General features: G+C 40.4%; 1 protein-coding gene across 7 annotated transcripts in view; it reads left to right on the top strand.

Moving 5' to 3' along the window:
• The window catches only part of SGCD (sarcoglycan delta), a 954698-nt gene extending 927519 nt beyond the window's left edge, over positions 1–27179 (top strand). For all 7 annotated transcript variants that reach the window (XM_064596616.1, XM_064596615.1, XM_045902074.3 and 4 more), the window contains 2 exons: positions 17141–17264; positions 18613–27179. In XM_064596616.1, coding sequence (XP_064452686.1) covers positions 17141–17264; positions 18613–18786 — 298 coding nt within the window. In that variant the 3' untranslated portion in view covers positions 18787–27179. The remainder of the gene's footprint in view (positions 1–17140; positions 17265–18612) is intronic.
• Positions 27180–27808: the final 629 nt, after the last annotated feature.

Here is a 27808-nt window from a genome sequence, read left to right as displayed (position 1 = left end):
AATAGTGAATTTGGGCTGTTAGATTTAAAAAGAAAATCCATTAAAGACTCAATATTATTAAGATATCAACTCTCCCCAAAACTGATTTATGGGTTTACAATCCCAGTCAAAATCCCAACAGGCTTTAAAGATTCATATGGAATAGGAAAGGATATAGAAGAGCCAAAAGAAAAAAAAAGAAGAAGAGCCAAAAGAATCTGTTTTCCTTTTACAAAAGTTAAAGGACTGACACTGCCTGATTTTAAGACTTATTATAAAGTTATGGTAATCAAGACAATTCGGTATTAGCATGAGGCTATAAACAAAACAGAATAGACTTTAGAAATAGATCTACAAATAGATGATTAATGGACTTTCAACCAAAGCACCAGTGCTCTTCAATGGGGAAAGGGTTATTTTTTCAATAAATGGTGCTGCAGCAACTGGATAAATCTACTGGGAAGGATAGAACCTCAATATTATTCTTAAAAACTAATTCAAGATGTATTATAAATCTAATATAAAAGCTAAAACTATAAAGCTTCTAGAAGAAAACATAAGAGGCTACCTTTGTAACCTGGAGTAAGTGTTGGTTTATAAGAGATGCTACAAAAAGTACTAAATAAATTCATTAAGAAAGGGGGGAGGCAGGGAGAAAAGAAAAGAAGAGAAAAGCCTAGTCATGGAGTGGGAGAAAAAACTTGATATATACCATATACTGTTTATCTATCTGAAGAAGACTTTCTACACAAAATACATAGCACATCAATAAAAATACAAATAACCCAACTGCAAAAAAGTTGGGCATAAGATTTAAACAGATCCCTCTCAAAAGAACATCTTTGGGGCGCCTGGGTGGCTCAGTCACTAGTTAAGTGTCTGCCTTCTGCTCAGGTCATTATCTCAGGGTCCTGGGATCAAACCCTGCATCGGGCTCCCTGCTTAGTGGAGAGTCTGCTTCTCCCTCTGCCCCTCTCCCCACTCATGCGCTCTCTCTGGAGCATGCGCACACTCTCTAATAAAAAAAAAATCCTTAAAAAAAAAAATCTTTGAATAGCCAATAAGCACATGAAAAGCTGCTCAACATAATTAGTCATCAGAAAAATGGAAACCGTAGTAAACTATCATTTTTAAGCCACCAGAATAGTTTTACTTACATCAGTATTGGTGGTAGGAATGTAAAATTGTGCAACTGTCTTGGAAAACAGTTTCACAGTTTCTTACTGTATTTTTCTACTGCTATGTAGCATATTACCCTAAAAGCTGAAAGCAACAGACATTTATTAGCTCACAGTTTCTGTGGGTCAGAAATCTGATTGCAACTTAGTGATGATGCCTCTAACTCAAGATTCATTGTGAGGCTGCAATTAAACTGTTGATTCAGAGCTGTATCTCTTCAAATACTTGACTTGGGGAGGATCTATTTCCAAACACACTCCTGTGGTTGTTGGCAAGTTTCATTTTCCTGTAGACTGTTGGATTGAGGGTCTTGATTCCACATAGTCTAATGGGCTTCCTCAGTTTCTTAGTTTCTCCATAGGACAGCTCTCAAGATGGCAGCTGGTATCCCTCAGAGCGGGGGAAAGAGAGCAAAAACCCAAGATGGAAGCCATAGCCTCTTTATAACCTAATCTCATAAGTGACATGTCATCACTTGTCATAGTCTACTTGTGTAGAAGCAAGTCACTACAACCAGTTCATCCTAAGGAGAAAATCACATAAGGGCATAAGTATCAAGAGGCAAGGATCATGAGGGGCCATCTTAGATGCTGCCTTATCAAACTTATTAAATACACACCTATCCTATAACCTAGTTATTCCACTCATAGCTACTTAAGAGAAAGGAAATCTTTTTTCTCAAAGAGATCTGTATAATAATGTTCATGGTAGTTTGTGCAAAAAAGCCCCAAACTGGAAACAACCAAATATTGAGTAACAGCAGACTGGATAAAGGGTACAGACTTTCAGCTGTAAGCTGTAAGTTCAGTAAGATGAGTAAGTTTTAGAGATGTAATGTATAGAACAGTGACTATATAATAATGTATTGTATACTTGAAATTTGCCACAAGAGTACATCTTAAATGTTCTTAGAACAGTGGGGGAAAGGAAAATATGTGAGGTGATGGATATGTTAATTAGCTTCACTGGGAGCTTCATTTCACAATATATATGTGTATCAAAATGTCATGTAGAGAAGAACTACAAAAACAACCAGAGAACAATTAACAAAATGGCAATAAGTACATACCTATTAATAATTACTTTAAATGTAAATGGTCTAAATGCTGCAATCGAAGGACAGAGTGGTAGAATGAATAAAAAAATAAGACCCATCTATATACTGCCCACAAGAGACTCACTTCAGACCTAAAGACACATACAGATTGTAAATGAAAGAATGGAAAAATATATTCCATGCAAATTGAGGCAAAAAAAAAAAAAGCAGCCAAGGTAGCAATATTTATATCAGACGAAATAGACTTTAAAACAAAGACTGCAACAAAAGACAAAGAAGGGCATTACATATTTATAAAGGGGTCAATCCAACAAGAGAATATAACAATTATAAATATCTATGTATCCAACATACGAGCACCTAAATATATAAGCAAATATTAACAGACATAAAGGGAGAAATTGACAGTAATACAATAATAGTAGGGCACTTTAACACTCCCACTTACATCAATGGGTAAATCATCTAGGCAGAAAATCAAGAAGGAAACAGTGTCTTTGAATGACACATTAGATGAGATGGACTTAACAGCTATTTACAGAACATCCCATCCAAAAACAACACAATACATGTTCTTTTCAAGTACATATAGAATATTCTCTAGGATAGATCACATGTTCGGCCACAAAACAAGTCTCCATAAATTTAAGAACATTGAAATCCTAGCATTCATCTTTTTTGGTCACAATTTCGAGTATAAAACTAGAAATCAATCACAACAAAAAACTTGAAAAAACACAAACATATGGAAGCTAAACAACATGCTACCAAACAGCCAGTGGGTCAATGAAGAAATCAAAGAGGAAATCAAAAATACATGGAGACAAATGAAAATGAAAACACAATGCTCCAAAATCTTTGGGACACAGCAAAAGTTCTAAGTGGGAAACTTACAGTGATACAAACCAACCTCAAGAAATAAAAGCCTCAAACAACATAACCCTACACCTAAACAATTTAGAAAAAAGAACAAAGCTCAAGGTTAGTAGAAGGAAGGAAGTAATAGAGATGAGAGCAGAAATAAATGAAATAGAGACTGAAAAGATAAACAAAATTGATAAACCTTTAGCCAAACTCATCAAGAAAAAAAGAGGGCACAAATGAAATCAGAAATGAAACAGAAGTAACAAGCAACACCACAAATACACAGGATTATGAGACTACTATGAAAAATTATATGCCAACAAATTGGGCAACCTGGAAAAAATGGATAAATTGCTAGAAAAATACAACCTTCCAAAACTGAACAGGAAGAAATAGAAAAGCTGAACAAAATGAAATTGTATCAGTAATCAAAAAATTCCCAACAAACCTAAGTCCAGAACTAGAAGGATTCACAAGGTGAATTCTATGAAACATTTAAAGAAAAGTTAATACCCATTCTCCTCAAACTATTTCAAGAAACAGAAGAGGAAGGAAATCTTTCAAATACACTTTATAAGGCCGGCATTACCCTGAATACCAAAACCAGACAAAGACACTGCAAAAGCAAAACAAAAACAAACAAAAAAACTACAGGCCAATATCCCTGATGAACACAGATGCAAAAATCCTGAATGAAATATTAGCAATCCATGTTCAATAGTACGTTAAAAGGATAATTCATCATGATCAAGTGAGATTTATTTCTGGGGATGCAAGGATGATTCAGTATGCACAAATCAGTCAATGTGATACACCACATCAATAAAACAAAGAATAAAAATCATCTTATCCCAATAGATGGAGAAAAACATGTGACAAAATTGAACATCTGTTCATGTTAAAAACTCTCAGTGAAGTGGTTTTAGAAGGAACATATCTCAGCTTAATAAGGGCCATATATTAAAAACCCACAGCTAATACTATCCTCAGTGGTGAACAACTAAGAGCTTTTTCTCCAAGATCAGGAAAAAAAAGGATGTCCACTCTCACCACTTTTATTGAATATAGTACTAGAAGTTCTAGCCACAGTGGTCAGATAAGAAAAAGAAATAAAATGCATACATATTGTAAAAAACGGAAAAAAGAAAAAAATTGTCTTATTTGCAAATGACATGAAATTGTACATAGAAAACCCTAAAGACGCTACCAAAAAAACTACTAGAAGCACAAAACAAATTCAATAAAGTTTCAGGATACAAAATTAATATACAGAAATCTAGTGCATTTCTATACCCTAAAAGTAGAAGAGAAATTAAGAAAACAATTCCATTTACAATTGTGCCCCCCCCAAAAAAATCTAAGAATCAACTTAACCAAGGAGGTGAAAACTATACTCTGAAAACTGTAAAACATTGATAAAAGAAATTGAACATGACATAAATAGAAAGACATACTATGCTCATGGATTGGAAGAATTAATATTGTTAAAATGTCCATACTGTCCAAAGCAATCTACAGATTTGGTTTTGGTGCAATCCGTTTGAAAATACCAACAGCATTTTTTGCAGAACAAAAGAAATAATTCTAAAAATTGTATGGAATCACAGAAGACCCTAAATATTCAAAACAATCTTAACAACAACAAAGCTGTAAGCATCATAATTCCAAATTTCAAAATACACTACAAAGCTGTAGTATTCAAAACAGTATGGTACTGTCACAAAAATAGACACATAGATCAATGGAACAGAATAGAGAGCCCAGAAATAAACCCATATTTACATGGTCAATTAATCTATGACAAAGGAGGCAAGAATATACAATGGGGAAAAGACAGTCTTTTTAATAAATGGTGCTGAGGAAACTGGACAGTTTTATGCACAATAATGAACTAAACCACTTTCTTACACCATACACAAAAATAAACTCAAAATAGAATGAAGACCTAAATGTGAGACATGAAACCATAAAAATCCTAGAAGAAAACATAAGCAGTAATTTTCTTGAAATCAGCTTTACTGACATTTTTCTAGCTATGTCTCCTCAACATCAAAGAAACAAAAGCAAAAATAAACTATTAGGATTATGTCAAACTAAAAAGCTTTTGTACAGAAAAGGAAACCATCAACAAAATGAAACGGCAACTTACTGAGTGGGAGAAGATACTTGCAAATTATATATCTGATAAGAGGTTAATATCTAAAATATATAAATAACTTATACAACTCAATACCAAAAAGCATACCCAAAATATTCCAATTTAAAAAATGAGCAGAGGACCTGAATGAACATTATTCCAAAGAAGATATACAGATGGTCAACAGTCATGTGAGAAATACTCCACTAATCATCAGGGAAATGTGAATCAAAACCACAATGAGGTATCACCTTACACCTATCAAAATGGCTAGAATCAAAAAGACAAGAAATAACAACTGTTGGCAAGGATGTGGAGAAAAAGCTAAGACATTCATGAAGACCAAGGTAAGAGGATTTGCCTTATGAAATAAAAGACTTTAAATGTCTTTTAAAACTGTAATAAGGAAGCTAAAATAACTAATTATTGTCACAGGGATAGACAAATAGAATAGTGAAACAGACTAGAAAGCCCCCAAAGAGACCCATAGGTATATGGCAGTGCCATGTGACAGAGCCAAATAAGGACTTTTCAACATATGATGAGATCATGGATCCGCAGCTGTTTCGACCCCAACCTCAGATCATACACAAAAAGTAATACCTGATGAATTAGAGATTTAATGAAAAAGCAAAACTTGAAAGTCGTGAAAACAGTATATTATATCTTTATGACCTTAATGTATAGAAGGATTGCTCAAATAAGACACAGAAAACATGGGGGGAAAGATGGCTGAGGAGTAGGGGACCCTATTTCAACTGGTCCCCGGAATTGAGCTGGATATCTACCAGACCACTCTGAGCACCACGAAACCAGCCTGAGATGTAAGAAGAGCTGGATCTCTAAAAACAGAATATCGCAGGCAGTTGGTTTTGAGGTAGGAAGCGGGGAGCCCTGATTCCACAGGCAAATATTGGAGGATAAATGGCAGCGGGAGGGTGCCTGACCATGGGGATCCTACACCGCCGGTGAGCGACAGCCTCACGCGCTGCGGATGGGGCACAGACTCGCAGACCAGTAGCGGCAGGAAAAGGACTTTAGGGCAGCCCCCGGGGTGGAAACCCGGAGCAGTGGGCTCACGCCTGCGAACTGCAGCCCCCAGGACGGAAACCCGGATGGCGGGGTCGTGTGGGTGAACTGGGAGTGGCTGGCAGTTTTAGAAGCACAAAGGGCAGAGATGTGCCCGACCTGGAGGCAGGACTGGGAGCGCTGCAGAGGGGCGCACAACCCAGGCCACTGCAGTTCATAGCAGCACAGACAGAAACGGAGACGGTGTGGCCTGGAGAGCTCACTGAAGAACGGACTGAGGTCTCTGCTCTGAGGCAGAGGGTTGCAAACAGTCTCTTCTGCTCTGAATCGCAGTAGAGACGCGGAAAGCCACCAGGGAAAGCCACCAGAGAACAAAAGCCCCAAAGACTGATTCCCACTGAGCGCATCCCCTGCCACAGGGGGGGCAGGCAACACCGCCCAAACAGGATTGCCTGAGTAACACCACGGCAGGCCCCTCCCGCAGAAGACAGGCTGGGAAAACAAGAGGCCAGCAACCCTAAGGTCCCAAGAAAACAGGTGCATCTTGCTTGGGTTCTGGTCAATAATTTGGACTCTATACATTCCCTCAAACATCCATCAACAGAATGACTAGGAGGAGGAGCCACCAAAATAGAAAGACTCAGAGATTATGACTTATGCTGCAGATTTACAAATGGATGCAGATATAACCAAGATGTCAGAGACGGAATTAAGGCTAGCAATTGTGAAGACAATGGCTAGAATGGAGAAATCAATTAATGGCAACATAGAGTCTCTAAGGGCAGAAATAAAAGGTGAATTGGCAGAACTTAAAAATGCTATCAATGAGATCCAATCCAATCTAGATAATCTAACAGCTAGGGTAACTGAGACAGAAGAGAGAATAAGCGATCTGGAAGAGAGTATAATAGATAAAAAGGGAAAAGAGGAGGCCAGGGAAAAACAACTCAGAATCCATGAAAATAGAATCAGAGAAATAAGTGACACCATGAGGCGTTCCAATGTCAGAATAACTGGAATCCCGGAGGGAGTGGGAAGAGAGAGAGGGCTAGAAGATGTATTTGAGCAAATCGTAGCTGAGAACTTCCCTAATCTGGGGAATGAAACAAACATTTGAGTCCTAGAGGCAGAGAGGACCCCTCCTAAGATCAAGGAAAACAGGCCAACACCCCGGCATGTAATAGTAAAACTTGCAAATCTTAGAACCAAGCAAACCATCTTAAGGGCAGTTAGGGGGAAGAGATTCCTTACATACAGAGGGAGGAACATCAGAATAACGTCAGACCTATCCACAGAGACCTGGCAAGCCAGAAAGGCCTGGCAAGACATATTCAGAGTACTAAATGAGAAGAATATGCAGCCAAGTATACTTTATCCAGCAAGGCTTTCATTTAGAATGGTAGGAGAGATGCAGAGCTTCCACGACTGGCAGAAAATGAAAGAATATGTGACCACTAAGCCAGCCCTGCAAGAAATATTAAGGGGGGGTTCTATAAAAGGAGAAAGACCCCAAGAGTGATCTACAACAGAAATTTACAGGGACAATCTATAAAAGCAACATCGTCACAGGCAACATGATGACAATTAATTCATATCTTTCAATAATCACTCTCAACGTGAATGGCCTAAACGCTCCCATAAAATGGCACAGGGTTGCAGATTGGATAAAAAGACAGGACCCATCCATATGCTGTCTACAAGAGACTCATTTTGAACCTAAAGATACATCCAGACTGAAAATGAAGGGATGGAGATCCATCTTCCATGCCAGCGGACCTCAAAAGAAAGCTGGGGTAGCAATTCTTATTTCAGTCAAATTAGATTTTAAACTAAAGTCTGTAATAAGAGACACAGAAGGACACTATATCATTCTTAAAGGGTCTATCCAACAAGAAGATCTAACAATTGTAAAGATCTATGCCCCCAACATGGGAGCAGCCATCTACATAAGCCAACTGTTAACCAAAATAGTCATATTGATAACAATACGTTAAATGTAGGAGACCTCAATACTCCACTCTCAGCAATGGACAGATCATCTAAGCAGAAAATCAACAAGGAAACAAGAGCTTTGAGTGATACATTGGACCAGATGGACCTCATAGATATTTACAGAACATTCCACCCTAAAACAACAGAATACTCATTCTTCTCGCGCACACATGGAACTTTCTCCAGAATAGGCCATATACTGGGTCACAAATAGGGTCTCAACCGATACCAAAAGATTGAGATGATTCCCTGCATATTCTCAGACCACAATGCTCTAAAACTGCAACTCAATCACAAGAAAAAATTTGGCAGAAGTTCAAACACTTGGAAGCTAAAGACCACTCTGCTCAAGAACGTTTGGGTCAACCAAGAAATCAAAGAAGAACTTAAACAATTCATGGAAATCAATGAGAATGAAAACACATCGGTCCAAAACCTATGGGATACTGCAAAGGTGGTCCAAGGGGGAAATACATAGCCATCCAAGTCTCACTCAAAGAAATAGAAAAATCCCGAAGTCACCAACTAACTCTACACCTTAAAGAACTAGAGAAAAAGCAACAAACGACGCCTAAGCCATGCATTAGAAGAGAAATAATTAAAATTAGAGCAGAAATCAATGAATTAGAAACCAGAAACACAGATCAGATCAACGAAACTAGAAGTTGGTTCTTTGAAAGAATTAATAAGATTGATAAACCACCGGCCAGACTTATCCAAAAGAAGAGAGAAAGGACCCAAATTAATAAAATTATGAATGAAAGGGGAGAGATCATGACTAACACCAAGGAAATAGAAACAATTATTAGAAATTGGTATCAACAACTATATGCCAATAAACTGAGCAATCTGGATGAAATGGAGGCCCTCCTAGAAACCTATAAGCTGCCAAGACTGAAACAGGAAGAAATTGAAAACCTGAATAGGCCAATAACCAGTAACGAGATTGAAGCAGTGATCAATAACCTCCCAAAAAACAAGAGTCCAGGGCCTGATGGCTTCCCTGCGGAATTCTACCAAACATTCAAAGAAGAAATAATACCTATTCTACTGAAGCTGTTTCAGAAAATAGAAACAGAAGGAAAACTTCCAAACTCATTCTATGAGGCCGGCATTACCTTAATCCCCAAACCAGGCAAAGACCCCATCAAAAAGGAGAATTTCAGACCGATATCCCTGATGAATATGGATTCCAAACTCCTCAACAAAATCCTAGCTAATAGGATCCAACAATACATTAAAAGGATCATCCACCATGACCAAGTGAGATTTATCCCCAGGATACAAGGTGGTTCAACATTCGCAAATCAATCAATGTGATAGAACACATTAATAAGAGGAGGGAGAAGAACCATATGGTCCTCTCAATTCATGCAGAAAAAGCATTTGACAAAATACAACATCGTTTCCTGACTAAAACTCTTCAGAGTATAGGAATAGAGGGAACATTCCTCAAGTTCATAAAATCCATCTATGAAAAACCCACAGCAAATATCATCCTCAATGGGGAAAAGCTGAGAGCCTTTCCCTTAAGATCAGGAACACGTCAAGGATGCCCACTCTCGCCACTATTGTTCAACATAGTACTAGAAGTCCTAGCAACAGCAATCAGACAACAAAAAGAAATAAAAGGTATTCAAATTGGCAAAGAAGAAGTCAAACTCTCTCTTTTTGCAGACGACGTGATACTTTATGTGGAAAACCCAAAAGACTCCACCCCCAAATTACTAGAACTCATCCAGCAATTCAGTAATGTGGCAGGATACAAAATCAATGCACAGAAATCAGTTGCTTTCTTACACACTAACAATGCAACTGTAGAAAGAGAAATTAGAGAAACGATTCCATTTACAATAGCACCAAAAACCATAAGATACCTTGGAATAAACCTAACCAAAGAGGTAAAGGATCTATACTCTAGGAACTACAGAACACTCATGAAAGAAATTGAAGACACAAAAAGATGGAAAAATATTCCATGCTCATGGATCGGAAGAATTAATATTGGTTTTTTTTGTTTGTTTTTTGTTTTTTTAAAGATTTTATTTATTTGTGAGAGAGAGAATGAGAGACAGAGAGCATGAGAGGGAGGAGGGTCAGAGGGAGAAGCAGACTCCCTGCTGAGCAGGGAGCCCGACACGGGACTCGATCCCAGGACTCCGGGACCATGACCTGAGCCGACGGCAGTCGCTTAACCAACTGAGCCACCCAGGTGCCCAAGAATAAATATTGTTAAAATGTCTATGCTACCCAGAGCAATCTATACCTTCAATGCCAGCCCGATCAAAATTCCAATGACATTTTTCAAAGTGCTGGAACAAACAATCCTAAAATTTGTATGGAATCAGAAAAGACTCCGAATCGCCAAGGAGATGTTGAAAAAGAAAAACAAAGCTGGGGGCATCACGTTGCCCGATTTCAAGCTATATTACAAAGCTGTGATCACCAAGACAGCATGGTACTGGCACAAAAACAGACATACAGACCAATGGAACAGAATAGAGAACCCAGATATGGACTTTCAACTCTATGGTCAAATAATCTTTGACAAAGCAGGAAAAAACATGCAATGGAAAAAAGACAGTCTCTTCAATAAATGGTGCTGGGACGGGCCCCTGGGTGGCTCAGTTGGTTAAGCGACTGCCTTCAGCTCAGGTCATGATCCTGGAGTCCCAGGATCGAGTCCCGCATCGGGCTCCCTGCTCAGTAGGGGGTCTGCTTCTCCCTCTAACCCTCTTCCCTCTCGTGCTCTCATATTCTCTCTCCCAAATAAATAAATAAAATCTTTAAAAAAAAAATGGTGCTGGGAAAATTGGACAGCCACATGCAGAAGAATGAAACTCGACCATTCTCTAACACCATTCACAAAGATAAACTCAAAGTAGATGAAAGACCTCAATGTGAGATAGGAATCCATCAAAATCCTAGAGGAGAACATAGGCATAACCTCTTTGACATCGGCCACAGCAACTTCTTTCAAGATACATCTCCAAAAGCTAGTGAAACAAAAGCAAAAATGAACTTTTGGGACTTCATCAAGATAAAAAGCTTCTGCACAGCAAAGGAAACAGTCAACAAAACAAAGAGGCAACCCATAGAATGGGAGAAGATATTTGCAAATGACACTACAGACAAAGGGCTGGTATCCAAGATCTATAAAGAACTTCTCAAACTCAACACCCAAAAAAACAAATAATCAAGTCAAAAAGTGGGCAGAAGATATGAAAAGACACTTCTCTGGAGAAGACATACAAATGGTTAACAGACACATGAAAAAATGTTCATCATTAGCCATCAGGGAAATCCAAATCAAAACCACACTGAGATACCACCTTACACCAGTTAGAATACAAAAATTGACAGGGAAAGAAACAACAAACATTGGAGAGGTTGTGGAGAAAGGGGAACCCTCTTACACTGTTGGTGGGAATGCAATTTGGTACAGCCACTTTGGAAAACAGTGTGGAGGTTCCTCAAAAATTTAAAAATAGAGCTACCCTATGACCCAGCAATTGCACTCCTGGGTATTTACCCCAAAGACACAGATGTAGTGAAAAGAAGGGCCACATGCACCCCAATGTTCATAGCAGCAATGTCCGCAATAGCCACTGTGGAAAGAGCCGAGATGCCCTTCAACAGATGAATGGATAAAGAAGATGTGGTCCATATATACAATGGAATATTACTCAGCCATCAGAAAAGATGAATACCCAACTTTTACATCAACATGGATGGGACTGTAGGAGATTATGCTAAGTGAAATAAGTGAAGCAGAGAAAGTCAAGTATCATATGGTTTCACTTATTTGTGGAACATAAGGAATAGCATGGAGGACATTAGAAGAAGGAAGGTAAAAATTGGGGGAGGGAATTGGAGGGAGAGATGAACCATGAGAGACTATGGACTCTGAGAAACAAATAGGGTTTTAGAGGGGAGGGGGGATTGGTTAGCCCAGTGATGGGTATTAAGGAGGGCACATACTGCATGGAGCACTGGGTGTTATATGAAAACAATGGATCGTGGATCACCACATCAAAAACCAATGATGTATTGTATGGTGACTAACATAATAAAATTAAAAAAAAAAAAAAGACACAGAAAACATAAACCCTAGAGAAAAGATCATAAATTTGTCACCATTAAAATGTAAAACTTCATTCTTGAAAAGATGCTAAGCACAGAGTGAAGAGACACAATCACAGACTCGAAATTGTATGTACATAGAACTGCTAAATAATTATTTTTCAGAATATAAAGTACTTTTAAAATTCACACACACAAAATAACAATAAAAACAATTAAAATGGACAAAAGACATTTCACTGAAGGAGAATCCCAAATGGTTTACAAACAAATGAAAAGATGCTTAACTCCATTACTAATCTGGGAAGACATACATAAGACAATAGCATCCCATTTCACACTCGTTTCATACTAAAATATTATCAAATGCTAGCAAGAGAGTAGAATGACCGAACTCTATATACTACTAGTGGGAACTGTATACAGTACACTCCTATGCACAACTTATACCTAATAAAGCTGTAGTTACACATACCCTAGGAGCCAACAATCCCACTCTTCACATATGCGTCCTAAAGAAAATTACATGTGTGCATCAGGAACCACATGCAGAATATGCATAGATGCACTGTTTATGGAAACAAATAACCTGGAAGCAACCCACATGTCCAACAGAGGGATGGACAAATCACAATAGAGAATGCCAAGGAGACTGAATAAATTACAGCTATGTGCTACAGCATGGAGGCATCTCAGGAATATAATGTTGAGGTGGGAAAGTCACTGGAAAGTCTACCTAAGTAGAATTGTTCTGTGTCAAGTTCAAAAAATGCAATGGTAAACAATGTATTGTATAAGGAGGCAAACCTGTAGTGATATTATAAAGGGAAGCAAGAAAACAGTCAACACAAAATTCATAATAGTAGTTACTCTTGAGAAAAGGAAATGGTGGGAAGAGGAAAAGGAGCTCAGGACATGACCAAGGTCATCAGTAATCAGCCAAATTTAGAATAGAAGCTGCCCCCTGTAGAAAGCATTTCCATCACTTGCCATGTATTATTATCCAGAGACTGTTTTCCTCACAGCTTCCTTGTGGGTCACTAATTTACAGCACCTGTCTCGTCTTCATGGGCTCCTGAGCTTATGACCTTTGCTTTAGAACAGTGGTTCTCAAAGTGTGGTTCCAGAACCAGCAGCTTCAACCTGCCACAAATGCAACTGTTTAGGCCCCACTCTAGATCTACTGTATCCAAACTCTGGGGTGGAGGCCAGCAGTCTGTGTTTTAACAAGCCCTCCAGGGGATTCTGATGCTCACCTTCGAGAACTCTTGTTGAGGACCTGGCCCAACCCCAGGGCCTCCGGGCCTGGTCATTATTCCATTCTGAGTCTTTTTCAGTCCTGCCGTAAGAGGGCTACACTCTCTTCTAATGGAAGCAGTATTCCTTTCCAAGAGCCAGCAGGACCCTCAGCTGCCCCCCATCAGAAGGGAGCCTCCTCCCATTTTTTTCTTGCTCAAGGCCATTTTAGCCATTGTGCTGTGACTGGTTATCTAGGGTCGGAAGTTGACCTCACAGGAGCATTCCTCCTGCTCTGTGCAGGCCCCACGGGGCTCTTGTAGGAGCTTTTTTCCACAATGGGAAGATGAACATTAACAGTAAGGAATATCTATCTTAACAAACTATTAAGTCTGCCTAACAGCAAAAGACGTTAAGATAGGGTGGGAAACAGTTACCTTTTTGTCTCTGCTTCAAGAAATTGTCATTTCTACCTTATTGTAGCTTTTCACAATAGCAGTTTCAGAGTAGCTCCCTTTCTCAGCAACTTAGTACTTCCAAGGCTGAGAGGGGGAAAAAGACAGCAGTCATTCTGAAGCTACTTCTCTGGCCCTGGAGCCCTCCTGCTGATCTCAGAGCCCACAGAAGTGAACAAGACTAAGTGAATTCTAATGCCTGTCTGAAATGCCGGTGCTTCATCTGATAAAGTTCTCCTCGCTCTGTACATTTTTTTTCTACATCAAGCTCTTTTTTTACCCCAGCTATCTTTCTGTATGAATCATTCAGTGTGAGTGCTACATACCAAATACGGACACACTCACCCTATCCTGAATTTGATGTCACTGATGTCAGTTAGGGTGTGAGAAATATTGCGTGCTGGGAAGGCTGCATCCCTGAGCCAAACGCAGTACTTACACCCTCCCCTTATTGACAGATACTGGTTTTGGAAATACAGGCACTAATTCCATGAAAAGGTGGCCTTTAACTGCAAAGAACAGTGTGAAGATAGACAGGAAAGAAGTCCCAATTTTTCTGGAAGTGATAAGATGTAGTAGATAACATACTGGCTAAACCTGGGTTCAAAGCTTGCCTCTGCCCTTTTACTAGATGTACAACCCTGGGCAAGTCTCTTACCTTTGTGTCCTTGTGGGCACAATCAAGACTAAGAGTACCGAAGTCATAGGACTTTTGTGAGGATTAAATGAGATACTACATATAAAGCACCTGGCGCAGTGTCCGGCACCTACTAAGAAGAGAAGGGACATATTCCCAATGTACTTCAGGAAACAGACTCATGTGTGAAGTACACGGGCAAAAAGGAAGAATGAGAGACAAAATGTGTGAGGCACTCGAACAGTCCAGGTTAGAGATGAGTTAGTACACTGAGTAGGGAGAAGTTGTAAGTTAACTGGTCAAATAAGAGAGGGAAGAAGGGGAAAGAGAAGATGGCATGAGGACTGTCACCTGGGCAGGGTGGATGACACAGCAGCACCATTGAGAAGGTGAACAAAGTTGGAGCTGAGCAGAAATCTTACCGGAAGGGAAACTTACACCATAAGGGGAGAGGTATCCACCTGAGTAAAAACCGAAGACATTAGAAAATGCAGGATAAACTGTGTAAGCCAGCCAGACTTTGTGGGAGAAAAACAAAGAAAATAGCACAAAAGCACCCTCATGTTTCAAAAGTGAGAGGATCAAGAGCATGGGAGGAGCTGAACTGAGTTGGATGACGGTCCGAGGCAAGACTGCACTGCACAGATGTCACTCCCTATTGCTCCGGTGTCAAGACCCTCCCCCCGGGCGCCTGGGTGGCTCAGTTGGTTAAGCGACTGCCTTCGGCTCAGGTCATGATCCTGGAGTCCCGGGATCGAGTCCCACATCGGGCTCCCTGCTCGGCAGGGGGTCTGCTTCTCCCTCTGACCCTCCCCCCTCTCATTCTCTCTCTCTCAAATAAATAAATAAAATCTTTAAAAAAAAAAAAAAAAGACCCTCCCCCCTTGTACTGATGGTTTCATGAGAGAAACCACGTGCAAATGAAGTAAAGCATAATTAGAGGCAGAACCACTCAGCATCCCCTTGGTGACGGTCTTGTGAGGAGCCAGTAGGGGAGGGGGATTTTTGCCATTACAAGGGGTGAGGTCAGAAAGGAAAGAATGAGTTCAGCAGAAGTTCAAGCCAGTCTTTCACCACAACTATAGACCTGTCGTTCCTCTTTGGGACTCTGGTTGAGTCACTGCAGGGGAAATGCAGACACCAGTGGAGAAGTGTGAAGAGCTGTCTCTTGGCACCTGTGGGGTGGGACTTGGGGTAACTCAGTGGTTGTGTCCCTACTGGTCAGCTCTTCCTGACACTTACTGAAACCCAAGAGGGTTGGTAAGGAGTGGTGGAAGCAGAACAGGGAGCCAGCAGTTGGTAGAGAGGATGTTGTTCCTCGTTAATATGTTCTAAGTGTCTGGAAGTTGGGGACACACAAATAAAACACAGGAAACTCGTCTGAATCAGAGCCGTTTGAGAGCCATGCTGAGTCTGTGCTTCCTACGTTAGGACACCTCCTTTGTGAACAGAGAAGAGGATCTTCATCCACAGCTATTTGACAATAATATTAAAATCAAGACTATTCAGGGCATGGTTAACATTTTCCCCATTAAATGCATTAGGCAAAGATCTTTCTAAGGAGTATTAGCCTGTTTTGCCATCATAATTAACATGGAGTGTAGCTGATTCACCTTCTCTCCTTTTTTAATTACATATAAGAAAATCCACTCTTTGGGGGTACAGTTATGTGAGTTTTCACAAACACAGAGGGCCATGTAACCAGCACTGCAGTCAAGATACAGAATAGTTGTATCACCAGAACCTCTCCTTCTCATGCTGCCCCTTTGCCATCAAATCCTTTACCCTCTCCATCCCCCAGCAACCAATGATCTGTTCCTCTCTTCTTTTGACAACCAGTTGAGTAAGGCCTGAGATTTCTTTATGATTTCCTGGTATACTAACAATAGTAACAGCAGTAATGGCAATAGTTAACACGTATAATGCATTTCCAATGTGGCAAGCACCATCTGAGGCACTTTATAGATGAGAAAACTGAGGCTTTGAGAAGTTTTGGAAGGGACGAAGAGTCTTGCCGGGGTCAGAGCACGGCAGTCCCAGGGCTTGAGTCAGGCCTGCCTAACTCCTAGGTCCCTTTTTAAAACTCTGATTCTGCTTCTTTCGACAAAGTAGAAGGAATATCTACCAATTTCAGAAAGTGCAGTTGAGACTCGAGATCGCCTTACTCCAAAAATAAACAAAACTTATGTAAGAATTTGGCTAATTATACCAATAAAGCAATAATTGAGTAGATGTAAGATAAAATGAAGCCAGGATCCTAGAACACCTTTCCTGCAATCTTTTCAATATGCAGTGAAGATAAGGCCCAGATAGGTTACTTCCTCCCTGAAAAACTTGACCAGGTTTGTAAAGCAAAGCTGGAAAGATTTCCTGATCAAATACTGAAATGCCATTTTGTGTCAATGCTCTGAGCAGCAACTGCTTCTCAAATTTACCAAAAAAAAAAAAAAAATGAAATGGGGTTTTTAATCTTCATCTTGTGGGTATTTCAGGTTGGAGTCCCCGACCCGGTCTCTGGTGATGGAGGCCCCCAAAGGAGTTGAAATCAATGCAGAAGCCGGCAATATGGAAGCCACCTGCAGAACCGAGCTGAGGCTGGAGTCCAAAGATGGAGAGGTAGGGGTGAGATGGATGTAGGTCCAGAGAGACACAGCGCCAACAAGCCAACCTTCCCCACAACTTTCCCAGACTCCCTTAGCACCAAAGTGGATCCTGCATTTCTAACAAGAGGAGCCAATCAGAAGGTTTTATGTCCGGAACAAATATGTCGAACAGCACAGTTATAAGCCTAACCCACAACATGTAGGAGCGATGACTCATTATTTGTAAAGTGCTGACGTAATAGCATATACTACAATGACAGAATTATGCACATGGCTATGAAAATGAATGCTGCTTCTGAATTCTGTCTCTCACCCAAAAGCAAGATTTACGTAGCCAGCCTAATTAAGCTGTATATCACGTGCATCTGGTTCAAGCTGAACATAATTTACTCATAGTCGCTTGTATGTTACTACTTTGAGAATGGGGAGTGGGAGCCAGCAGCTATGCCCAATCAGGACAAGGCAAAACTAAGATAGGGTAGAGTAGGCAACGAGAGGATGGAGGACTGCACATATTCCTTCTTCTACCCGACATAATCCCACTTTGGTGAACAGAATAGCTGCTTGCCCTTGTGTAGACACGGTAAGCCAAATCCCAAGAAAGTAGGATTAAACTGCAAACTTTTAAAAATGTCTTCATCACATTCAGAAGTGAACCTTCCAATTTAAGAGTTTTTAAATAGAGGAAAAGCTTTGTATTTCTTTAAAGCAAAACTCTATTCCACTTTTCATATCTGCTTAGAGGTTATCCATCTCCACCTGCTTGTGTGCAACAAATCCACCTTTTGATTGGTTTGGCATTTGCTACATTTGTTTTAAAAGAGCTATTCAGATAAAGCATTCTCTTATCAAAATGGTGTCTTCAAACAGCTACAAACTCCAAATCACACACATTTAGAAATAGTGACTACATTACCTATGCAGATTATAGCTCTCAGAATCCGGCCTCTGGAGGAATTGATTATAATCTTACCAGTCGTTTAAGACTGGAAAGTACTGCATATTCCTGGAGTCTTCCCATGCACACAGACCTAGCTGAGAGTCTGAAGGCCCGTAGTAAAGAAATGGTTAACCCAGCATTTCCAAATGCATTTCACTCTGGGACTCAGTTCATATTCTACCTGATACACCGTTGCACACTTTTGCTAATATAGACCAGCATGACATTGTCTTGGTAGAATATAAGCTTCTGTGAGGGTAGAGACTTTATCTGTCATGTTGATCTCTGAATTCTCAGTGCCTAGAATACTCAACACATAGTAGGTGCTCATTTAGGTTGAACATTCATCTCCTGTCTCTGAAGGTCAAGAGAATAAATGGCAGCTTCTAACTACTCTTTCCTTGCTATTCGCTCTCTTTAGATTAAGTTAGATGCTGCGAAAATCCAACTACCTAGACTGCCTCACGGATCCTACACGCCTACAGGAACGAGGCAGAAGGTCTTCGAGATCTGCGTCTGCGCCAATGGGAGATTATTCCTGTCCCAGGCAGGAACTGGTTCCACTTGTCAGATAAACACAAGTGTCTGCCTTTGAGAGACCATCCATAGTGGACATTGTCGGCAGCATAAAGGCCGTTTTTGTCTTTAGATACTGGCTGCCAGCTATTTTTACTAGAACACAGAAAGCCTATCAAAGACCGTGTGCGCGCGTGTGTGTGTGTGTGTGTATGCGTGTGGGTGGATATAAATATATATAAATAGATATAAATAAATATATATATCCTCTGTATAAAATGAGGTTTCAGTACAAAAGGAACCATGGGTGACCCTGTGATATCCACCATCATTTCCATGTCAACCCCACCACCTACATGATAAGATCAAAGTACTGATTCAGGCCCAATACCCCAAACCCTTCAAAAATCACACAGTGTATCGGACACTTACTGAATATTCACCAACATGTTTGAGGAGCTGCATATCTTCCCCTTTAGTGTCATTACAGGGCAGTGATGGCGGGAATCTCCAAGTCATGCTCAAGCACTGAGACCCTCATATTGAAATAGACATTTCGTTTCCATTTTTAGCTTTAGGAAGGCTGGCCCATTTCCCCCTCTTCAAGTGAGGGATGGGGCAGTGCCATAGTGCCAGCTGTAGGAACACAAAATGGCTCTTCTGCCTTCATAGCCAAATGTACTGGGGCTTTTGGATGAATGTGGGGGATGAGGTTCAGCAAAGTTTGAACTGCTCACTGAACTCCTGCTATCTTCCTTCAAAAATCACCTATTATCCCACAGTCAAAATAGGAGTTGTAAATCAGCACAAAATGGGGTAACAGCTGCTCCTCAGTCGGCTGGAAGCTACTCAGTGGCCTGACAGGCAAAGAATAAATGGGTGATGTGTATCTGTTTAAAGGAAAAAATGGCTCAGAATCGGTCTCATCCTCACTTCTGACTTTATCCAGCAGACTCCAGCCCCAAATGATCAGGTCAGTCAAAATCCTGTCCATCAATCCTCAAGAGAGGAACCCCCACCTGAAGAGAAGCCATTTAGGGATAGAAACCTAATTAAGAGGAGCATAGAAAACCTAATTAATTTTTCTATGTATCTCGGGACTGGTAGGTAATTTAGAGACTTGCCTTTTATTTCTAAAGGCATGCACAAACTCTGGCTTCCATCTTCATACGTATATATATATATATTTGTTGTTGGGATATTCCTATTCCTAAATCCACCATTATGTTTTCTCCCAAGAATAGTGACCCAAGAATCACAGATGTGAAATACATGCCCCCGGAAATGGTCACTGGAAATTAATATAAACTGAGCCATGTGTCTCTCTCGGACTCGCTGTGCTCCCGTGGCCCGGCAGCACCACTACTTGGTATGTGGAAGCAGCTCCCTCGTTCCCGCCATCAGCTACCTCTCATCCTTCCACCTTCATCATCGTGCTACAGGGTCACCCTGGCCAGCTCTTGTGCTGGGACAGGGGATTACACCGTCTCTGTTCAAAGAGGGGGAAATGTGCCTATGCCTTAAGTCAATGCACTCAGCAAGGAGAAGCACATCCTATTTATCTTGTCACAACTGTAGTTTATTTTGGGTGATTAGAGGGGAACGGTTTAGTCATGAGTGGGCCTCTTAAAAGCTGGTAGACAAACCAGTGGCTGACAGAAGTGGACTCTCAGGAGCCCAAATGGAGGCGTAACCGGCTTAGATAGTCCCGGACACCATTTGGCAAGCAGCAGCCCCACAACCCTAAATGAGGTCGTATTTGTAGGCCTGAATGGCATTTGTGTTTTCTTCAACAAGGTTTTAATTTTTCTTACTTCACAAGTGGGGGAAGATTGGTCATAGGAAATGAATAAGAGATTTGATATTTTTGAGAGGACACTCAAGCTTTGGAGGCTGAGTCTACAAAGGATATGAAAGCAAGTTGTGTGTCACTTAGTTACTTAGGAGAGGGTGGGGGCCGGAGAGGGGGAGGTTTCCTAGCCTGACCAGTGGCCCCGCTGGCTTCCAGACCCCATACTCCCTCCAGTCACTCCTCCTCAGTATCCCATGTAGAATTGAGTTGTTCAAGGGCAAGGCTACTTAGTTAGTAGCAGTAAAGTCTAAAAAGGAAAACCCTAAGAAGGTATCAAGTTGCTCTGGTTTGGTATTATTTATATCCTGTAGGATCATACTACCAGAATCTGCAGGTACTACATACGGGGTTTTGCCAAATAGGAGAGGCCCCCCTTGGCTACGAGGAACATAAACCCCATGTCATTGAGACAAACAGTAGTAGCTATGAGGCCCTTCATGGCTAAATACCGTAACACAAAATGTTTTTAAGCAGACAGACCCATCTTTGCATTTTGCCATCTCAAGTACATAATCTATGGATGACAAGAAAACAAAAAGTTCCCTGAACCTCTTTCCTCTGATTTTGTTCTAATCATCATAAGCAAGTCTGAGATCAGCACCTTGGGGATTTTATGCCAATAAAAAAGAGTGATGTGATCCCACTTGCAGACGTTAATCCTAAAGGTAATCAGATCACAAATAAGATAAAAATAATAATAGCAAGCCAAGAATAGAAATCAAACACCTATGGGGAACAGACATGATAAAAAAAATTCTGATTTTCATTTGTACTAAGTGACTACAATAAACCAGCTAATAGGCAGGAAACTTGGCATGGACTAAATTATGTATTTCAGTTCAGACTACAGAAGTCAGTAAAATGCATTCAGAGTTCCTCAATGTACATTTTGTTCTCCCAACTTCCTCCAACTAGAATATTTGTCCATGGTCATGAGAGAGTTTTAATTCTGGGAAAAAAAATATCTTTTACATTAAAATCTGATAAACTTTAATTTTAAAAAGTGAGGTTCTTTCTAATCTCCATATATAATATCTTCTAGACAATCACACTCCAGTATATTAAACAGCAGGTGGCGTAACAAAGAGTTCAAGTGAATCAATATTCTAGAAGTTCTAGTATGCTAATAGTCTTCAGAAGATTTTTAAAAATTAAAAAGTGATCTCCAAATATGTTTAGCACTCAGTTCTATTTGTTATCTGTTCAATAAGTCATAAAAGTTCAGTCTTAAGAAACTGCTAGCATATGACAAAGGTTTTCAAAAGCCCTTATGGTGACATCTCTGTAGGTAGAAACTTGGTATGAGGCTTTCTAATTGTTCCTTTACCCAAGGGATAGATCTTATAAACTTGAATTGGCTTTAACTCCCTTTAGGTCAATTTCCTTTGGATGATTTTCATTGTATATCCAGCAACCATAGACCAAAGTTTGCTTAAAGTTTAACTCTAGAGCAGGGGTCAGCAAACTGTGGTCCCTAGACCAAACCTGGCTCATCACTAGTCTTTGTAAATAAAGTTTTCTTGTAACACAGACACATTTCCATGTTGTCTGTGACTGATTTCATTCTATAACAACAAGGTTGGGTAACTGTGCCAGAGACCTCACGGCCTGAAAAGCATAAAATACTATTTGGACCTTTCCAGAAAAGGTTGCCGACCCCAACATAGAGATCATTTGTGCTATGTGTTGGACACAGCTGGAAAGAAAGCAAACTCCACAGTAGCATGGAGTCACCCTACATTTCTATGTGTGCTTAGGAATATAAATACTTGCCTAGAGAAAAAAGGTTAGCCTTATGTTATGCGTAAAAGTGATCCGCTTATCTGAGAAATGCAGGTTCACAGGATTTGGGGGGAAAAGGAGGATGGAATCAGGGGAAGACTTAGTGCAAAAGGAAAGCCGTGATCCTCCAAGAGTTTTTTTCTTAGGACCCTTAACAGAGAGGTGGTTCCTCGGGTCAGTATCTTGGAGGGTCAGAAGAGAAGCAGAGGTCTTATGATTTAAATTTAGAATCTTTCTCCTGAAGGGACCGTTTCTGCAATGTCATAGGTTTTCCACCTCACCATCACATATTCCAGAAAGATGCTCATTCCATGGTCCTCCAGAGAATATTTTTGACCTAAAAGGCCCTGTGGACATCCATCAACTCAGTTATTTACACCTCCAGTGCATTCTCCATCCCTATGTCCCCACCCGGCCTGAAGGGTTCATGGGACAATAATATTGGAAGAATAATAAATATTGAGGGGAGGGGAGAAATACTGGAAGCAGCATCTTAAAATATGTAGGAAGAAAAAATACAGTAAACATCTTTTTTGAAGGTGTTTAGTGGGGAAACCAGATCAATGCCAGTTTGATTTTGTTTCCAATAATTTGGATCCTTGTTCTATGGTATAGCAGGAATGCAAAAGAAAAAAAAAAAAAAGACCTATTTTAAATTCCAACATCTCTGCCTGTGTCATAAGGCAAGTGCCTACCAGAGATTTGTCCCTTCAGTCAACATCCCTACTGCTAAATCCATACTTATATCCAATATTATTAAAACAGCATCAGCAATGAATGAGTCTTTGTTAGCATGAGTGTTCGTGTCAGAAAAGATTTTTTTTTTTAATGAAAACCACCACCACCATTTACCAGACCCTAATCAATGTCACTTAAAGAGCCCTTTTGCATTTTATCTGGATTAAACCGAAAGAGGATTAAATTGGCAACACTGCCATCCACAGAAGCAGCTACATGAGAGTATCTGGCTTTTGTTGATTTTAGGCAAAAGATAGCATGATGTTTGGACCACAGAGGTGAACAGATCCCTGTAAGCACCTGATCCTTATTTTGTAAGGCTCCGTGAAAGGTGAGAATCTCACTTAAGTAAGTTGTAAACAAGACAAGACCCTTCGCTCTTTTTCCCCTGCACCAGGAAATCTTAGGCACAAAAAGGATAACAAAGCAGTTCCTGGAATGATACATTTGCATGGTGGCCCAGTAGCAGGTGGAGGGGGGCAAGTTATAATAAAAGAAACAACCTTAGAAAACACACCTTTTATCTCAAAGATAAAAATGTCTCTCTTTTGGTCTCTCATCACTTTCTCCTCCTCGGGGGAAGGTTCCCTCACTTCCAACATATTTCCATTAAAATAGTCAAAACTACTGCATTGGGATGTCAGATGCATCTCTTTCTTTGTGGCAATCTGAATTTAAAATTAAACAGTCGCCTCTGAATTTCTCATTCACAAAGCTAAACCCACTGACGAGAGATAAAGCAGTCTGAAGCCTGCTGCTTCAGCCAGCACACCACACCACACACATTAGCACTTTGAAAAGCAATGGGATTTCTACAGTTCTTAAAAGCTGTCTTCATAACGGAGTCCTTGAAATTTCTCAAGGCAGGGCTGAATGGCAAAGGGAAAATCACTATTTGCGGGAAGTCCTTGTTTTGAGTATTGTTAGAGCACAAGTGTGAAAGAAAAATCTCCAGTTTAGGGTGACCCAAGCTCACATATACTATTTGCTTTGGTTTTACCTGCCCCCCCCCATAAACACACACACACACACACACACACACACTCTTCCTGTTACAGATCCTGACAGAGTAGGAAGTTAGCATCTTCCTTTGAGAAAAGAGAGCAATCCCAGAATGCTGAGCCCTTTGATGCAAGAGGCGGTGTGATGTCCTAACAGCGTTGACGGTATCAAATCCATCACTAAACAGTCTCTGCAGTCCCAACGGCAATGCTCACTGCTCCTCCTCCATCACAGCTCAGCAAGTGCTAATAGCAGTTCCACATCTGTGAGTTTGGCAATTGGACTAGAACAAAGGAGAACTTGCTGTAGGCAAAAAATATATTTAGAGTCCAAATCCACCTGTCTATAGAATAGGAAGCCAGAGTAGCCCAAAATGCCCCGTTAGGCATGTAGACACCCTCAGTAGCAAATGAGGGGGTTTGGTTTCATCACTGAGCACTAGCTGAGGTCAGGTAAATACAGCAACCATGAAGATGGAAACATCTGTTTTACCTCAAAGTTACTCTTCACGTACTAGGCTAGTAGTCCTCCTACTGCCAATGTCTTCACAGCCTCCTTCTACATTTGGGTTATGTTGGTGGAATCAGAGTTAGCTCAGACTTCATCATGTGAAAAATCCCCAGCTGATCAGTTAGGTTACATACGAGCAGTATAGCAAAGGAGTGTCCTAAGGCAGGAGGATGGTATTTGTTGACAAGGAAGATGCTGGTGTATCAGTCCCCATATTCATCCAATTCAGGAGATTCTAAATTTGGGGGTTATAGGTTCTTTTGAGAATCTGAGCAAAGTTCTCAACCTTCTCCCCAAGAATTGCACCCACAAAATTTTACATAAAATCAAAGCAATTTTCTTGAACCTGAAGCCTACTTTAAGATATGGCAAAAGTTGAATTCTATTCTCCAATAATAATTTTTAACTGATGTTCATTAAGCACTATATGCTAGGCATTGTGCTAAGTGTTTTATGTGCATTCACTTATTTCACCCTCAACACAATCCTTTGAGTTAAATTCTATTATAGTTCCAATTTACAGATGTGGAAACTGAGGTTTAAAGAGATTAGGAAACCTGCCCAAAGCCACTAGCTAGATAATGGCAGAGCTAGGATGTGGGTCTAACTCCAACCCACTATGCAATGAAGTCATCAACATGTCAAACTATTTTTCAAGCTGTTGAGAAGTGTCTCCTACCAGCTTTGAGACTAGACCTTCTTGGCTCAATGAAGATATAAAACTTTTATGTCCCTTCTCTTTATAGTCTCTCATCCATGACAGCATCTAGTACTAAAGTAGAGATACCTGCAGTGAAAATATAAGTGATCTGTCTGAACAATAGAATCTGGAACCAGAAAAAAAAATTTGTTTGTGTGCGATCCTTGTTAAGTCAGACTTCTTGTCCTTACAAATTGAAAGATGCCTGGGTTGTCAGCCGTACATTTAAGAGAAAATTGTAATTCTCAGTGATCTATAGGCATGCGCTAAACAAGCCAGCATTTCTGCACACATACATCTCCTTCTCCTATTCCTCACTTCAAAAGACAAATATCTTATTTTAGGTCAGGCCTTGGTTATCCTTCCTGACCTTTACTTGTAGCAAAACTTATGGGAAGAATCAAGTATAAGGGAGCTCAGTCTCTGTTGTCCCTTTTCCCTTTAAGAATATAGGACTATCAAGGACTCAGCATTATGCATTCAATACCCAAGCTGGCCACGTTGGCTCTAATAATAGCTAGAGAACCATACCCCATACCTTGTCAATCATCACTAATGGGCCATACCCCTCTCCATGAGCAGAAATTCTTCTTGCCAAAGCATTCAGGCCATCACTACCAATTGATCGGAATAGGAAATAGGACCCATTTGCCAATTCTTGTTTAAACAGTGGCTCCCTTTAACCTTAAACCTATAGATTTTAACTGGTGTCCTAGATTCAGCAATGAGGTTGGTGGCATTCCAGCTACTAAAGGAGAAGATGAGTACATCTTCTGAGCAAAAGGACTAGGGTTTGATATATAAGAGTTAAAAGACCTAAAATAATTTTGAAGAATTAACTCAGCCAGGAACCATCTGAACAGATTATAAAGCAGTGTGCCTGTGTTAAGGTCCTAGTGTCATTCTGCCCCCACCCAGAGCTCAGAGACCACAGCAGCAGAGAGACTGGGGTTCATCCTGCTTTTCTTGCTTGCTCAGCAGCACGTATGTGATCCACTGGGGGTTGGAGACAGAGCTTCCCACTGTACCCCAACAGACAACAGCCCCAGTGCCAGCCATGGTCCTATAATACTCCTCTGGCTCAACCACCCTATAAAACCTGAGTAAAGGCATGAGCTCAAAAATGTCAAAACCCTGTTCAGGGTAAGTCATTCAGGAATTTTCTTTTACTGGTGTTATGTGTCCGATTGGCAAATCAAAAACAGGTACCCTTAATGAGTCTCCGGGAACAAACATCACCAGAGCCAGAAATCAGGTTCTCTGTTAAGAAGGGGAGATGTAAGCAAAGTACAGGGAAGAGTTGGCACACCTGAATTAGGGGTGGACACAAAATTAACCTAATTTGTATCCAGTGTTTTGGTGAGTAGGGGGATGGAGTTTTTATGCATTAGCCACATCCTCAGTCAAGTTTCTCCCTTTTTGAGGACACAAAGAAGGAGAAGCACATCCCTTAAGGAGGGCATGTTTTAAAAGGCAAAGGTAGAGGACATCCATCATTGTGCTAGCTAGATACACTCCTGGAGAAGCCAGATTCTGGTGCTTTTAACAGAAAAGATGAGGTCGTAGAAGTCCCATTTGCTTGGAGATTTTGAAAAAGGAACCCCATTCCCATAAAGCAATTGAGTTCAGCCTTTGGGTTATTTTGGGGTTTATTTTTCTCTGGGTTTGGGTGTGATGTAAGAGGAAGAGCTTTTTAGTTTTGTTTTAAGTAACATCAATCCTTGCACACTCTATGCAAAAATTTTGTAAGCATTGCAATAATGCTATGAACTATAAGGAACTATTTTAACTTTATTACACTTTCTGTATAAAAAATTTGTATTTAATATTATTTCAACTGCAGTCTTGTAAAATATATTAATAAAAATAATGATTGGTAAGAAGGAAAGCACCCTTGTCCACTTCTTTAGGGAATTCCTCTTTCACAGTTGTTAAGTCAGTCACTCCTATTGACTCTACCTCAGAAATAAATTTTCAGATTAACTTCTCTTCCGCATTTCTTTCATCAGTGGCCTGACATGTTGGCTATCCGGAAGAGATTCACACAAGCTGCCCCATAAAAGAGAGCTTATTTTAAGTTAATACATGGCCTGGAATTGGGAAGAGTCCCCAGGATTTGGAGCAGGTCAGGAAAACAGCCAGCCTCTACAGCTCTCCTAATGACCTGCATAGGTACTTTTGCTGCATTTTACTACACCCCTCTTTGAATCAGTGAAGAAGCCTATCTGACTGGTCAATTTTAGGTAAAACCTCTTTAATCAGGTTACCTTAGCATTCCTGGTCAGCCTATGGATGAGCCACCTTTGAGCCAGGGGCCCACTCTTGGTCTAATCAGCTTTCATCGTCATCCAAAGAATATCGTAGCATTGCTACCCTACATGGGGCCATGAGTGAAACAATATATGCTAGAAGGCATTTTGGCAAAACCACTCTAATCTACCCATCACAATCAATCCTCCATGTTGGGCACGTCACATCTCCTGGCCTTCCACAATGCTGAGTTTTGCACATACTATT

The sequence above is a fragment of the Mirounga angustirostris genome, unplaced genomic scaffold (genome assembly GCF_029215605.1).
Source record: "Mirounga angustirostris isolate CCGP_5_RB_7025 unplaced genomic scaffold, mMirAng1.0.hap1 SCAF_7, whole genome shotgun sequence".
Taxonomy (NCBI): domain Eukaryota; kingdom Metazoa; phylum Chordata; class Mammalia; order Carnivora; family Phocidae; genus Mirounga; species Mirounga angustirostris.
The sequence above is the reverse complement of the archived record's forward strand: the minus strand, read 5'-3'. Positions and strand labels throughout refer to the sequence as shown.